Below are 16,212 nucleotides of genomic sequence, written 5' to 3' on the forward strand. Positions count from 1 at the left end.
TGTCATGCACGACGATCTCTGTCGTCGCACAAGATTTTGGCGCCAACAAAATAGACGGGGTGTTTTTTACCAACTTTGCACGACGAAATTTATTTACGTCGCGCATAGACTGTTTCCGCGACGAAATTATTTGTCGCGCTAGTTTTCTGTTGTATGCGAGACGGAATTTTTTTTTCGTCGCAAAAGTGCTTCTTGCGCGACGGCACGACGAAAGTTTGTTCGTCGCGCAAACTTACGTCGTGGAAATAGTAAATTGTAGTAGTGAAAAATAAATTAGTTTCGGTGACGAAATGTTTGGATTACGTCATGCAAAGATTTTAAAATATATATATTTTTTATTTTTATAAGGACTTTGCGCGACGAAGTTATTGTTTCGTCGCGCAAAGTCACTTTGAGCGACGATGTATTGCTGTCGCGCAAAAGTGTGTCGCGCGAAGTTACTTTGCGCGATGAAACAATAACTTCGTCCCGCAAAATTTGGTCGCGCAAGACTTTGAGCGACGATGTATTGTCGTCGCGCAAAAGTTCGTCGCGCCAAGTCACTTTGAGCGACGATGTATTGTTGTCGCGCAAAGTTACTTTGCGCGACGAATGTTTTTTCGTCGAGCAAAATTTGGTCGCGCAAGACTTTAAGCGAAGATGTATTGTCGTCGCACAAAAGTTTGTCGCGCGAAGTGACTTTGCGCTACGAATTGTTTTTCGTCGCGCAAAATTTGGTCGCGCAATACTTTGAGCGACGAAGTTTTTTGTTTCGTCGCGCAAAGTGACTTTGTGCGACGAATAGTTTTTCGTCGCGCAAAATTTGGTCGCGCAAGGGGTTTTTTTTACTAGTGAAACTAGTATTAAAGTTCTAGGATCTTTCCAGTTACCCCTTACTTCAGATGAATCCTCTGAATCTGAGTCAGCCTCCAGCATGGAAACAAAAATTAGTAATATTTCAAAAATTGAAAATGCATTTAGAAGTCTTGAGTTAGAAAATAATCCAAAAGTAAAGCGATTAACAAACACAGTCAGCCCCACTAGTCTCACAAAAAATTGGTATCCAAGGTCAACACCTCCAGATATTCAATACGAAGAAAGAAATTCACAAATCAATTTTCAGTGTCCTCTGATAAATTATACGAATGGAACATTGATGGTCTCTCTGAGCAAGAAATCTTAAATAAACTTCAACATATGTCCATGGTTGCCAATATTTATATCACCAATCACAGTTTCAGGCAGTCTGAAATTGTGCCTTTATTAGAAACTGGTTTCACTGGAACTCTTCGTTCTTGGTGGGATAAACATTTAACTAATGAGTCTAAACAACAAATAGTTCATGCAGTCAAACTCAATGAAGATGGTCTCCCTATTTTTGATGAACAAATAGGTCAAGGCATAGAAGATGGAGTCAACACTTTATTATATACAATAGTCGAGCATTTCATTGGAACACCTCGTAATACTACTACTAGAATACACAATCAACTTCGTAACCTACGATGCCCTAAATTGTCTGATTTTAGATGGTATAAAGATGTGTTTATTTCCTGAGTTATGTTGAGAGATGATAGTAATCAGTCATTTTGGAAAGAAAAATTTGTTAATGGTCTTCCTAATTTATTTGCCCATAAGATTCGCACGACACTTAGTAATGAACAAGGTCATATCGATTGGGGTAGTTTAACACATGGTAATATCATTAGCACAATTAATCAAGTTGGTATGAGAATGTGTGTTGATATGAAAATCGGTAAACAAATCCGGTCTGAAAGAAATTCTGCTAAATATGAGTTAGGAAATTTTTGTGAACAATACGGGCTAATATCAGCTCCACCGTCTAGAAAGGATAAGTCTAGTCATCACAAACGACAGTTTAGTAAGAGCCGCCATTATTCTTGTCAAAAACAGTCATTCAAACATAATAATGACAATAATGAATTTTATAGTAAAAAGAAATTTTCCCCTCAGAAAAATTGGAAAAAGAGTCACGGAAAAGATAATAATGGTCGCTTTAAGAAAAGTACCGACAAAAGAAAAGTAAAATGTTATAAATGTCAAAAGTTTGGTCACTACGCTAATAATTGCAAAATAAAAGACACAATCAAACAATTGAAAATCACAGACGAGGGAAAAGACACACTAATTAAAGTCCTTGAGCTTAGAAGTTCCGAGTCTAGTGAACATGATACCATAGACAGTAATACTAAGACTCCTGAATTTGATTCCTCGGATTCTCAATCCAGCTCTCCCAAAATACAATTTGGTTGCCAAGACAATTGTTGTAAGTCTAAGTCAGTTAATGTCCTCACTAAACAAGAAGAACAAGAAGAATTATTAATTGATTTAATTAGCAAAGTAGAAAATCCTGAGTTAAAATCCGAATATCTGAAAAAGTTAAGAAAGGTCATCAGTCTAGAAGAACCAAGACAGTCTACCTCTCAAAAGATAAGTTTGAACACAACTTTAGAAAAATTTAATAAAAAGAAGGAAGTTACGCTACAAGATTTGCAATCAGAAGTAAAGGTAGTCAAGAAGGAAATTTTAGAACTTAGGCAAATAAGTCAAAAGTTACAGGTTGAAAATTATGAGATAAAACAAAGGTTTGCCTGAGAGTCCAACAAATTCAGAGGACAAGTCCCATGAACCTCCTAACCAAAAATCAACTGTCAATTTAATTAAACAAGTCATATATATATATATATATATATATTCTTTAAAGTTGATAAATCAAGAAAATGTGCTACAAAAACTTGGGCATGGCATGCATATGCTTGAGCTGGATGTTCAGGGAAATATTTAGGTTTAGCTTTTAAATATTCTAAAACCATCTTTTAGAAAAGTGTAGCAGGATCGCCTTTGCTTGAAGAAATATTTGACATACTTGAGTTGGGTTAGTATTATCAATAAGGAGAATACGTCAAGTATCCCCTCACTTTTATTTTCCTTGTTATAGAGGGCTAGTATTTATACCAGCCTTCCTCGTTAGTTAAGGTTAAGGAGGTATATACTCTCGCTTATCATTCTTTATTATTGAGTGGTAATTTATTAATAAATTTGGTAACTCATATCCTTAAAATCCATGTTAATTATTTGAAAATTCCTTCACATGTGTTAATGTGCATTAGGAAATATTGACCAATACGGTGTGGCAGCCCAAATTCAATCCATATTATCGTACATTAGAGTAGTTCCGAGTATTGGATCTTCAAAATGCAAAAAGAAATCCTAGAAATTTTTTATTTTTGGTAAAAAGATTCCTTGAAATTGGGTTGGTAGAGTTGCTTTTAAATATTCTAAAACCATCTTTGTAAACATGGCATCACCTTCTCTTGAAGTAATGCTCGTTATACATCTTCTCCTTGTCTCTTTTTATTTATAGCTAACACAAACTCATCCTTTACCTCTTCTACATAGCGAATGTGACATACTCATTCACTTCCTCTGAGTTCTCAGTTCATATATTGTCCCTTTTGTGGTTATAATTAATTATATCATTCAAGCTTCTCGCAACAGTTCACCAGTGTTTGCTAAAACATTGCATTGGAGAGCTAGGTAAGTCTTGAAATAGTTGTTTGCCTTCACACCTTAGCACAACACAAGTGGTTCGCTTGACACTTTACTGGAAAACTTATGTATTTTTGGGGATTAAGAGCCCGTTTACTTTCTTTGGTTCCATGTCTATAAGTTTTCTTGCTTTTCTTCTTCTAAACCTACTTAGCTTTATTTTGTCCTATTTCTGTATTATTTATCATCTCACAGCACAAATATATATCTTTGTTTCATCTTTATATTTCTGGCTTTATGTCTGCAGTCTTGCAATAATGAGCATTCAGATTGCGGATAGTGCTGTAAATTGCTGCTAACTCGAGTGTTGGTTTTCCTTAGAAAATTTTAATTTTTTTTATCGACTACCTCTTGGCACACACTCACACCTTCATTAATTTAAGTTTCTTCTTCTTCATTGTTTTTTTTACTGTGATGGAATCTTTTAGAGTAAATATACATTAGTTTATGTATTAAAAACAAGAAAACAAATGAAAAACCAAAGAATGTAGTTGTTTAGCAAAATTACTTAACCAAGAGTATTTGAAGGGTTTTTAATGTTTCTGTGGTCTCTTCCTTTATATATATGTAGAGATTTCATTTTATGATACTACACCCAATTTATATTAGATTGCTTTCTTAATTAAGTTAGGAAACTATTGAAGTTAGCTCAAGTGGTGAGAGAATGCAAGGTAATGACAAAGAATTAGGATACGTGTAGGTTCAATACCTTCTAAATTACTAGAAAAAGAAATAATGATAAATAAAAATATTTAAAAAAAGGAATGGTGTTTTCTAGAATTTTGAATGCTTCACCCAAAAAAATGTGTTAATTTTATGTTAGTATATATCCGCGTTTTCAATTTCAACAAGTTATGCCATTTTTTGAAATGGTTACACATAGGGACCACTTTTTTTTTAAAAAAAAAATTAAATGAAGTAGAATAAAATATTAATAAAACATGTGAAATTCAATTTAAGATTAAGAAAAGATTCTTAAACGAAAAATAAAATATTAAAAAACTAACAAATACTTAGGGGTGGTTGCGGTTCGGTAACCGTGAATTTTTTTCTGAACCACAAACCAACCGACTATTTGCGGTAAGGTGATTTTTGAAACTGCAGACTGACCCAAAATTGATTGGTTACCGTGAATTAACATTTTAAACCGATTTGAATATTTTTGGGCTTAAATTAGACAATTTTAGATCTTTAAGTGTGGTCTTTTTGTGTCATAAAAATTCAATCTTCCATACTTTTAAGCCTAGGTTTGATGCTTTTTTTGAAGCTTTTTGAGTTCAAACATATTTTAACCAAAAAAAATAAATTCACAACCTTAACTTCTCAAGCATATATAAATTCACAACCTCAACCTCAACTTCTCAAGTATTCACAACCTAAAAAAAAATCCAATTCAAAGTTAATTAAAGTTAGAAACCAAAAGGAAAAGCAATGCAAAATGAATTAAAGTTAAACCAAAAGGAAAATGCAACGCAAAATGAATTAAAATTACAATCCAAAGGAAAAATCAAATTCAAAGTTAATTAAAGTTACAAACCAAATGGAGAACCCAAGTATAGGTGGTGGTGAGTGGATTTTTTTATAAGAAGAAGCCCTTCTTTATGAGTTGGAGTGGAGGTTGTGTTTCGGGTGTATCGGTTTATGTTTGGGGGATTAAAGGCATTAGGTGTGGCTAGACTCCATCTATAACACAACACAACACAACACAAAAGGAACAACACAAAAGCATATTAATAACAGATTAAACCCAACCAAATTAAAACACAACATCTAACTACTAAAATGCAATTTTTAAAAAAAAAATATTTGCGGTTTGCTGTAACTGCGAGTTGCTAAAATCACATACCGCAATTGCGGTTCAGTTTCTAAAACTTGAGTTGTAGATATCAGTGTCCCACTCCCTTACGAGAGGATGGATGGGAATATATGATTTCTACCCAAGGTCTTAAATATCGATAGTTTCGGAAACATCGGTGGTTCAAAAACACGGAAATATCGATGGAAATATCGGGAAAATATCGATATCGATAAAAATTGGATAAAAACCACAGAAATTGGGATAAATACATGGAAATTTTTAATGAAACTTTAGAAGAAGTTTATTTAGTCAATCATCTATTATTTTGACACAAAAAATTGGAAGGAAATGCATTGCATAGTGGGTTTGTGTGATTTAAGTTGATTATATTGCGACCTGACAAACTCTGTGACTTAGAAAATCTGAAGTAATTAATGAAAGAGAATTAAACACCCTTTAGTAATTTATTTATCATTTTTTAGTACAATATTTTACACTTTATAAATTGCATGATAAGATACATGAGTAACCTTATTTCACGTTATTTACTGGACATGGTACACGTTGTTATATCTATTAATTTATCAAAAATTGAAAAATAATTAAAGATGTAAACCAACTTGATTTGTCATGAAAATTAGGCACTTTACCATGCTTAAAAAATAATAGTGAAGATTGAAAATTAACTAAGAACATAAATAAATTTATCCAATGAAGAATTAAATAGGAAATAAAGAAAATGATTATAGAAATTTAAGTAATTAAGCAACAATTTATTTCACGTTATTCATTGGACATGGTACACGTTCTTATATTTATTATTTATCAAAAATTGAAAAATAATTAAAGATGTAAACCAATTTGATTTTTCATGAAAATTAGGCACTTTACCATGCTTAAAAAATAATAGTGAAGATTGAAAATTAACTAAGAACATAAATAAATTTATCCAAGGAAGAATTAAATAGCAAATAATGAAAATGATTATAGAGATTTAAGTAATTAAGCAACAATTTGAAGGAGAATTTAGTAATGTAAGTACTTATAATGAATAATAAAATAATCAATAACATTAAATGAATTAAATAGAAAAAAATAAATTATATTAAGTAATTAAGTCACATTTCCTACTTCACAATTACTTTCACGTTTCCTTGCCTCTCTCTCCCACTTCCCAAGGTTTTTTTTTTCCTTTTTTTTGTTTGAACTTCCCAAGGTTGCAGATACATGCAACCTACCTTCTCTCTCTCTTTTGGGCATTCACCCATCTCTCCCTTTTTATTTTTTTTATTTATTCCTCTTCTTCCTCTTCGGTTTCACACTCCCACTCTCTCTCTCTCTCTCTCTCTCTCTCTCTCTCTCTCTCTCTCCCTTTCTTCTTCTATCTCTCCGTCTCTTTCTCTTCTTCATCTTCCCTCTTCTCTCTCCTCTATCACAATCCAAAACAGTAAAACATAAAGACCCACTCCATACCTTTTTTCCCTCTTCTTCCTTTCTCTCTCTCGCTCTCCTCTATCTGCTTTTTTCTTCTTTTTTTTCTTTCTTCTTCTATCTCTCCGTCTCTTTCCCTGCTTCCTCTTCCCTCTTCTCTCTCGCTTCATCACAATCCAAAATAGCAAAACAAAAAAACCCACCCCATAATTTTTTTTTCCCTCTTCTTCCCTTCTCTCTCTCTCCTCTTTCAGCTTTTTTTTTTTTTTTTTCTGAGTTGAGAGATAGAGAAAGGCTGAATTTCGGACACTGAGGGGTTCATCTGAAGGCTGAGTTTAATTTTGAAAGTTTATATCGCGATATATTGTCCATTTAAAGCTGCAACTTGAACGAAAATATCGTTACTGAAATATTGGCGAAATTATCGAAGAAATTATCGATAAATTGACTATATATATATGGAAATGTGCTAAAATATCGCTGCCTCAAAAAAACAATAATTTCGCGGAAATATCGGCGAAATTATCCACATTTTGTTCTATGTTCCTACGCATATGGCTGATATCTCCATAGCAAGAGCGAATCTGCAGTCCTTAAATTTGGTGTCCCCTACGTCCTTTCCCTATTTGCTTGACACGTATTCCATTGTTTAACTCGAACTCTAACGGTGTTAACTCTAATTCAAAAGGTTTTTAAAAAAAAAACTTAAAAAAAATCAGGAAAATACCCAAATCCTAAGCTTATGGATCTAGATTTGAAGCGCCAAAAAGATCGAAAGTAGGAGGATTGAGACCCCATTTGTTTGGCAAACGTGTTTGTCAAAATAGGAATTGAGAAAGAGAAGTAAGAGAGAGAGAGAGAGAGAGATATATATATATATACACACACACACGGGCGGTGGGTTTGGCTGTAATTGTTGGGTGTCTTGAAATTTTTTGGTGGGGAAGGAGGAAGAGTGTTCAAGTCGGAATTGCTATGAGATTTGTTTGGTTAAGTTTTTGATTGGTTTACCTTTGACTTTTTCATAATTAAAATTGTAGGTGTTAAACCGCTTGCATTTTTTCCTTTGAGAATTCCAAAGGCAACTAAAAATGGAAGAAATTTGTATTTCAACTGCATCTAAAATGGTTGAAGAACCAATGGTACTAATTGGGAGACAACTCGGGTTTCTAATTTACTATGATTCCAACATAGAAAGTCTAAAAGATGCGCTTAAAAAGCTTGATGACAAGAAAAATGATGTGCAAAGATCTGTGGATGCTGCAAAAAGGAATGGTGCAACCATCAAAGATCAAGTTCAGAGCTGGCTGAAGGATGTAAACAAAATATTTAGTGAAGTTCAAGAGCTTGAAAACGAAGTCAACACGCAAAGGCGATGTTTGTATGGATTGTGCCCAAGTTTGAAATCACGGTATTATCTGAGTAGGAAAGCGAAGAAGATTGCTCAGCGTGTCCTTGATCTCAAACTAGACGAAGGATTGAGTAATAATGTTGCCAATCCTGCACCGCTGCAACAGCTAGGATCAACAATCTCTAGTGAAGGTTTTAAGGGTTTTGAATCCAGAAAAGATGTCATGAATGATGTGCTTAGTGCTTTGAGGAATGAAAAGACAAGAATAATTGGGATTTGCGGGATGGGAGGTGTGGGTAAAACCACAATGGTGAGAGAAATCAAAGAAATCATCAAGAGATTACAAGGAACAAATAAGCTGTTTGATGATGTTGTGATGTCAACTGTATCCGCAACTGTAAACATTGGGAAAATTCAAACTGAAATTGCAGAGTCACTAGATATGAAATTGGTCGAGGAAAGTGAATCTATAAGAGCACGAAGGCTACATGAGAGAATCAAGCAGGAAAGTGAATCTAAAAGAATCCTGATTATATTGGATGATGTATGGTCAGAGCTTAAATTACAGGATGTAGGAATCCCTTTTGGTGATCATGAAGGGTGCAAAATTTTGTTGACATCTCGAAATGAAGAAGTTTGTAAAGTAATGGGTTGTAAAGATGACATTTTTGGAGTCCAAGCCTTAAATAAAGAAGAAGCATGGGAGCTTTTCAGGGCGACTGTAGGTGAATCCTTGGACAATAATCCTGATTTGTCTCATGTTGCAAAATTGATTGTTGATGAATGCAAAGGTTTACCCATTGCTATCATAACTGTTGGGAAAGCGCTTCTACCGAGTAATGGCAAGCATGAATGGAATACTGCCTTGCAAGAACTGAAAAATTCCCTCCCTGAAAACATCCCTGGAATGGAACCTGAGGTTTATTCTTGCATAAAATTGAGTTATGATAAATTGGATAGTGATGAAGTCAAGTCATGCTTTTTACTTTGTTGCTTATTTCCAGAAGATTATGATGTTCCGATTGAGTATTTGGTGAGGTATGGGTTGGGTCGAGCAACTTTCAGAAACACCAACACAGCCGAAGATGTAAGAAACAAAGTGCATTCTTTCGTTGGACAACTAAAAAGAAGGTATTTGTTGCTGGATAGTGAAAAGGAAGAATGTATCAAAATGCATGACATAGTTCGTGATGTTGCTATATCAATTGCCTCAAAAGATCCTCACAGATTTATGGTAAGATCATTTGATGCTGAAGGTGGAGGTGGAGGACGACCAGGGGTACAAAAAGTTACAAACCAAGAACATTGCAGTGCAATTTCATTAATTGATGTTAAATTGGATGAAAATATTACTGATGGTTTGGAGTGCCCCAAACTTGAGCTTCTGCAACTGAAAAATTCCTCAAGTAGTTCAGAATATTCCAACCACTTTAAAAGAATGAAAGAACTCAAGGTTTTAGCTTTCTTAGAGGTGAATATGTCAAGCTATTTGGCCTCGGAAAAATCTCTACTGCTTGGAGAACCCAAGTACCTTCATACCTTGTGTCTAGAGGATTGCAAATTGGGAGACATATCCCATGTCATTGGAGGATTGGAGAATTTGGAGATCCTCAGCTTTGCTCGCTCTGAAATCAATAAGTTGCCTAGAGAAATAGGACATCTTCATCGGTTAAGGATGCTGGATACAACAGATTGTGAAGGACTTGAAGAAATTCCTCATGGTGTCTTATCCAAGTTGAGGAGATTAGAAGAGTTGTACATGGCAGAAAGCTTTCTCAATTGGGGGCTAGCAACAGGAAGCAAGGATGAAACGAGTATGGCAAGCCTTGATGAGGTGATGTCTCTATCTGATCATTTAAATGTCTTAGCCATAAAAATCCATGATGTTCAGATGTTGCGGAATGATGAGTTTCTTTTAAAAAGCCAGCCTATAAGATTTCATGTATCTATCAATATTAGTTGGTCTTACAAAAAAGAGAGTTTCAAGAATCGAATGCCTGGTTATCTGTTCGAAAATAGTTTGATGCTTCGTGGTGATGTAAAGGAATATTTGGAGATTGGAGCAGTTAGATACTTCTTGAAGCAATGTGAAGACTTAAGCCTACACCACACATACAATTTAAAGTATGTCATCGAGGAGTTAGATGATGAAGGAGGCTTTCAACACTTGAAAGTTTTATCAATCATGTGTGACGACAACATAGAGTATCTCATGAATGGAATAAATTGGACTCCTCGTGGTCAACCTGCCTTCCCCATCTTAAAGTCAGCTACCTTCGAGTATGTTCACAAATTAAAATTTGTGTGTCGTGGCAAACTGCTAGACAAGCGCTCCTTTATGAACCTAAGATCCATAGCAATTAACAGTTGTCGTGAGTTAAAATATGTATTTTCACTATCCGTAGCACAAAACTTGGTACAACTCCAAAGCTTAAAGGTTAAATATTGTGCTAAAGTGGAAGATATCATATCAAAGGAGAGAATGGAAGATGATAATGCATCTCACAAGATAAGTTTCCCAAGATTAACTGTTTTAAAGCTTTGTGGTCTACTAAAGCTCTGTGGTTTCTACACAGGAAACCAACAGGACTCCGGCTATGAGGTATTTATGTATACACTTTTGATGCTTGAATGCTATGTACTTGTTACTCTTTGGAATATGCTGCTTTTGTTGTGCTTGATACTGTCATTCCAGTTCTAGAAGTTGATTTGGGTTGAACTTAATCATTATTGGTATGTTGGAGATTTTAGATGCGTTTCAAATTTTTGCAACTATTTTATAGATATTCAATAAAAAAAATTATCTTTGAAAAGGTCACTTGAATCTAATATCATTTAACCACTCAATTAAAATATTGTGATTTAAAGGCAATTTGGAAATAAGATAAATGCTTATTGGTAATATTGAGTGGTGGGGAAAATGTTTATTGGTAAATAGTAATTGAGGGAAATAGTGGGTAGGAAAAGGATTTCTCAAAATTTATGACAGAGGATGTGGGAATATAATTAAGGCAATTTGAAAATAAGACAAATTATGGAAGTTCATTACTTATGTATTTCTTTATTTTTGGCTCATGTGTAAGTTCATTATTTATATAGAATTAATTAATGTACAGATTCTAAAGCCCAACGAAGAAAGTGTGAACAAGATGAAAGAGACTAGAAATGACAATCAAGTTGCTGGGTCGACCTCATCTAAATCAAAAGTGGCACAAGTGGGAGCAAGTTGTAAGGCACTATTTCCTTCAAATTGCATTTCATGGTTACCAAATCTAGAGAAATTAGAATTGATTGATTTAAGAAGCATGCAAGGGTCAGAAGAAAACAATGAATCAAAAGTCAATGTGGTAGTTGATTTAGAAGGGCACGACTCGGCATTTTCTCAATTGCAAACATTCGAAGTGTGGTTTTTATATGGAGTTGAACATTTGTGGAAGAACGTTCAACCTGGATTCCAAGGTTTTCAAAATGTAAGATCTTTACATATTCAAGAATGTAGGAGTCTAAAATATCTATGCCCTTATGAAATTTACAAGCTCCTTGTGAATCTCGAAGAAGTCGAAATAGCTGAATGTGACAATATGGAAACTATAGTACAGGCAGCTACTTCCACAGAGGACAATATCCATGAAAAAGGGAAAGATACAGGTGGCAGTGGCTCGATGACTTTGTTTCCCAAACTAATTAATAACATCACACTATACGACTTGCCAAACCTCGAGAGATTTTGCCCTGATGCCCATTCTTTTGCATGGTCCTCCTCCACGAGAGTTCTGCGTGTGGCATTTTGCCCCAAATTAAAGACATTGGGTTTTGCACTAGTAAGCAAAAATCTACCTGCAGCAGTTGTAGAGAATTTGAGTGATGATCATGTAAGAGGTAGAGAAGAATTAGGATCTGACTGCGCATCATCAACTGGATCTGGATCTGGATTTGGATTTGGATGTGCGCCACTAGTCTGCTTACAAAGTCGTCCATCTACTCGCAACTTTACTCAAATATTGCCCCGCCCTGTAAATAGAGAGGTACATATGTCATTATTCTAAACTATGCTTCTCAATTTAGTGTCTATAATTGGTCTTACGTACAGATGTCATTGAAGATAAAAGAAAAATAAAACAAAAAAGTAAAGTTAAATGGGCTTGCCCCAAGCACGGGCCATGACAATTGTAAACACTTGTTAATTTTAATTTGGGAAATCATCACCATTATTTTCGCAAACAGTTTTATTAATATCTAGAATGTCATGGTAAACGACGTTCTTGATTTCTAGACTCTGATAATATCCAATATGTTTGTGATTGAAACACTAACAAATTAATATACGATTACTTTTTTATCATTTTTCCAGGTAACGCCGACAAATCTTCAAACCTCAAGTGCTACCCACAATCTAGAATATCTCTTTGTACACAAGTGCGATTTATTGGAAGTGATATTTTTGGTTCAGGAAACCCCTTCTACTCAAGCATTTGATAAGCTGAGGGAGTTGAGGTTGTTGCATTTACCAATGCTAAGCCACATATGGGAAAAGGGTTTACAAGTTAGCTCAGGCTTTGGAAACCTCAGATTACTCGAAGTAATTGTCTGTCACAATTTAAGATACTTGTTTTCACCGCACATAGCCAAACTTCTTACCCGCCTTGAGACAGTAGAAGTTTCCAGTTGTAGTGCGATGGAGAAAATTGTTGGAGAGGCAGAAGGAGGAGGAGAAAGTATTGAGGATGAATTGACATTTCCGCACGTGAATTCCATCGTACTTCGGCGTTTACCCGAACTTGAATCTTTCTGCTCTGAAGCTTATACTTTGAAGTGGCCAGCCTTGGAGAAAGTCAAAGTTGATGAGTGTCCAAAATTAAAAGCGTTTGCTCCTGAGTCTATATGCATAAGCAGCCGACATGTGTCTATGAAGCGTCAACGTGGAGAGAAAAGAAGGTATGTTTTCAATTCAACCAAGCACTCTGATCGGTCACTATAAAATCAGTAGAAGATATTTTCATGAATTAGCGATGTTCTTTATTTTTATTTGCCTTATCTTTCTTATGTCATTAGTTCATCTCCACTTTTTTTTTTTTAGATTAAAAAAAATATATATATTCTTTTGAGGATTTACAATTGTTTAAGCTTTAGAGAATAATTTACCATAATTTTTCTCTAATTGTCACAGAGAAGCCGTACGCCCCTAATTCCTAATCTCTGTGTTCTTAAACATTATACTACCCTATGTAACTCAATATTCTAAAAATTACACTAATTGACTTATTTACTTATATGGTCAGAACGTAACTTTTAGGCTCATTCCTATGAAATAATATTTGTCCAGTAGCAGTAGCCATTACATTATTATAGATAATATCCATTACATGCACTTTCTATTTTAATCACAGATATTAATTTTTTATTCTTTCTTTTGCATAATCTTTGAGAAGAATTTCATGAGAAGCCAAGAAGCTGGGGACAAGACTACATGATATGTTGCGGTGCACATCTATAATATACCATGACATACCAACTTCGTTCTTATCAGACACCGTCGCTTTTATCACTGATTATGCATGTCCCATGTTAATGTTCTTCAAATCCTGCAATTGCATCATAACATCACATAATTTAGTTATTATATTTGCTCTTTAGTTGTATTGAATAAAATGGATATATTTGGACCTTCCTTATCAGATGTAATTACAATATTGAATCTTGGTATTTGAATTATGAACATGATAATTATTGTTTAATTTGGACCAAGTGGATGTATAAACCAAAGTTCTTAATAGAAAGATCCGTGTAATGTACAGTATTGAATATTGGGGCCTTCATTTTCGTGTAGTAGGGTTTATTTAGGCTCTTGGATTGCTTTAGGCTTTTGATTTATGTTCGGTTGTGGGCTTATTTGGAAGTATTACTTGCGGTAATGTGAGTTAGTAATTTTAGTGCAGCTTTTGTCTTCTTTTTTTTTTTTTTTTGTTGTTGTTGTTTTTTGAGATTGGTGCTTTAGATATCATGTTGATATCTTTAATTATACTATAAAAGTTTATCTAATAAATAAAGTTTTTCATTGATAAAAATAAAAAAAATTAAAATAAGCTAAACTACAATTAACGCCACCCCACCTTAATATTTTGTAAACAAACGTTTTAATCCTTCATTTTTTTTCTTACAAATTTTTTGTAAGCATATTTTTGGAGTAGTTCGGGGCCAGCCCGGAGAAGTTTTAGTCCCAAGGCGACGTTGGAAATATACCATTTGTATATATAGCTCCATATGATCTTTTTTTGGCCATTTGTTAGGGGGGAGGGGGAGGGGGGAGTAATATATTGGGTTGCCTTAAGATTGTCTCCTACATGAATCGAACCCGGGTGCACTTGCGGACGGGAGGAGAATTTGGCCCACTTTTACATTGTGGTGCCACCCCATGTGCAATACTTTTTTGGGAGCTTTAGTAATATACCCAAAATAGGAGTTGAAATTATAAAAAAAAACCCTACAAGAAATGCACTTTAGAAACATACCCAAAAATCATTACTACATACAAAATGAGTGTTGAATTTTTTATAAATTACATGACTGCCACTAACTAACTTAAAAGAAGCCCAATACAAAAATCACAAAAAGAACCAAAACAAGCCGAAATCAAATTTTTTTTCAAAAACCCAAACTTAAGTATTTTTTTTTTAAAAAAAAAACACGAAAACCAAGGGCATGTCCCCACGACCCTTCCTTCTCCATCGAACTTCTGCAAACCATGTCATAGAAGTGCATTGTTAATACCATATCATAGAATTACATTGTTAATACCATTTCATAGAAACACATTGTTAATACCATTTCATACAAAAAAAAAAATTGTTAATACCATTTCATATAAATAAATAAATAACCATTACTAATACCATTTCATACAAAAAGACATTGTTAATACCATTTCATACAAACAGAATATTGTTAATACGATTTCATACAAAAACCCATTGTTAATACCATTTCATACAAAAAACCATTGTTAAGAACATTTTATACCCAAAAAAAAAAAAAAACATTTTAATACCATTTTATATGTAAAAAAAATCTAGCAAGACATCCGATATCCTTTGAAGAAACCATCTCCAATTGTCTACAGTTTCACCATATACAATCACAAAGGCAAAAGGAAATACCTCCACTAGTAAAAAAAAACCCCTCGCGCGACCAAATTTTGCGCGACGAAAAACTATTCGTCGCTCAAAGTCACTTTGCGCGACGAAACTTGAAACTTCGTAACTCAAAGTCTTGAGCGACCAAATTTTGCGCGACGAAAAATAATTCGTCGTGCAAAGTCACTTCGCGCGACGACAATACATCATCGCTCAAAGTCTTGCACGACGAAAAATAATTCGTCGCTCAAAGTGACTTTGCGCGACGAAAAGTAGACTTAGTCGCGCAAAGTCCTTATAAAAATAAATTAAATAAAAAAATTATTTTTTAAAATATTTGCATGACGTAATCCAAATATTTTGTCACCTAAACCAATTTTTTTTTATTTTTTATTTTGTATGCATAACACTTAAGAAATTAAACGATATATATATTTATTAAGTAGCTTTAAATTTATTATTTTAGATCGGATCGGATTTTTGTTAGAAAAATATATTATTGTTGTTCGGATTGGGTTTTTGTTAGAAAATATATATTTTGAATTGACGATCGAATTAGTTCATTGTATTCATATAGGGTCAAGAAGTGTAGCTGTAAAAAATCATCAAAATCGGAGTTAAAATAACCGTTAAATAGTGATTTTTCATTATAACCATCGAAAAGTTTTGTCCCATTACTTGATCTCTGAATGTTTATTTTTTCCGATTTTTGGCGTATATGATCTCGAAGTATAAACAAACAAGTTTGATGGTTGGATAGTTGAAACTAGTTTTTTTGAATGCATATGCCATCAAAACAATATATTCACTAACAATTAAGAGTAAGGGGCAAGAACGTTGCTTTGATACATAACATACACAAAGTAACAAGTCCATGGATTAAGATATAAATGGAAAGTGGTCTAAAGAAGTTATATGCACGAGATCTTTCCATACATATAAATATCGTATCG

At 34.1% G+C, this 16,212-nt stretch overlaps 1 protein-coding gene across 1 annotated transcript; it reads left to right on the forward strand.

The window, feature by feature from the left end:
- The first annotated feature begins 7,869 nt into the window (after positions 1-7,869).
- Positions 7,870-13,798, forward strand: LOC117617423 (probable disease resistance protein At4g27220). The gene is made up of 4 exons (XM_034346784.1): positions 7,870-10,731; positions 11,246-12,154; positions 12,481-13,064; positions 13,559-13,798. The coding sequence occupies exons 1-4, from the start codon at positions 7,870-7,872 to the stop codon at positions 13,566-13,568; spliced, it is 4,365 nt and encodes a 1,454-aa protein (XP_034202675.1). The 3' UTR covers positions 13,569-13,798.
- The last annotated feature ends 2,414 nt before the right edge of the window (positions 13,799-16,212 follow it).

This window comes from Prunus dulcis, chromosome 2, assembly GCF_902201215.1.
Source record: "Prunus dulcis chromosome 2, ALMONDv2, whole genome shotgun sequence".
Taxonomy (NCBI): Eukaryota; Viridiplantae; Streptophyta; class Magnoliopsida; order Rosales; family Rosaceae; genus Prunus; species Prunus dulcis.

What these genes read in the sequence shown, in the direction of transcription:
- LOC117617423 (XM_034346784.1), top strand. Translation starts at nt 7,870, where the DNA reads ATGGAAGAAATTTGTATTTCAACTGCATCTAAAATGGTTGAAGAACCA. An exon ending in AACAGGACTCCGGCTATGAG is followed by an intron (nt 10,732 to 11,245) that starts GTATTTATGTAT and finishes ATTAATGTACAG; the next exon opens with ATTCTAAAGCCCAACGAAGA. An exon ending in CCCGCCCTGTAAATAGAGAG is followed by an intron (nt 12,155 to 12,480) that starts GTACATATGTCA and finishes TCATTTTTCCAG; the next exon opens with GTAACGCCGACAAATCTTCA.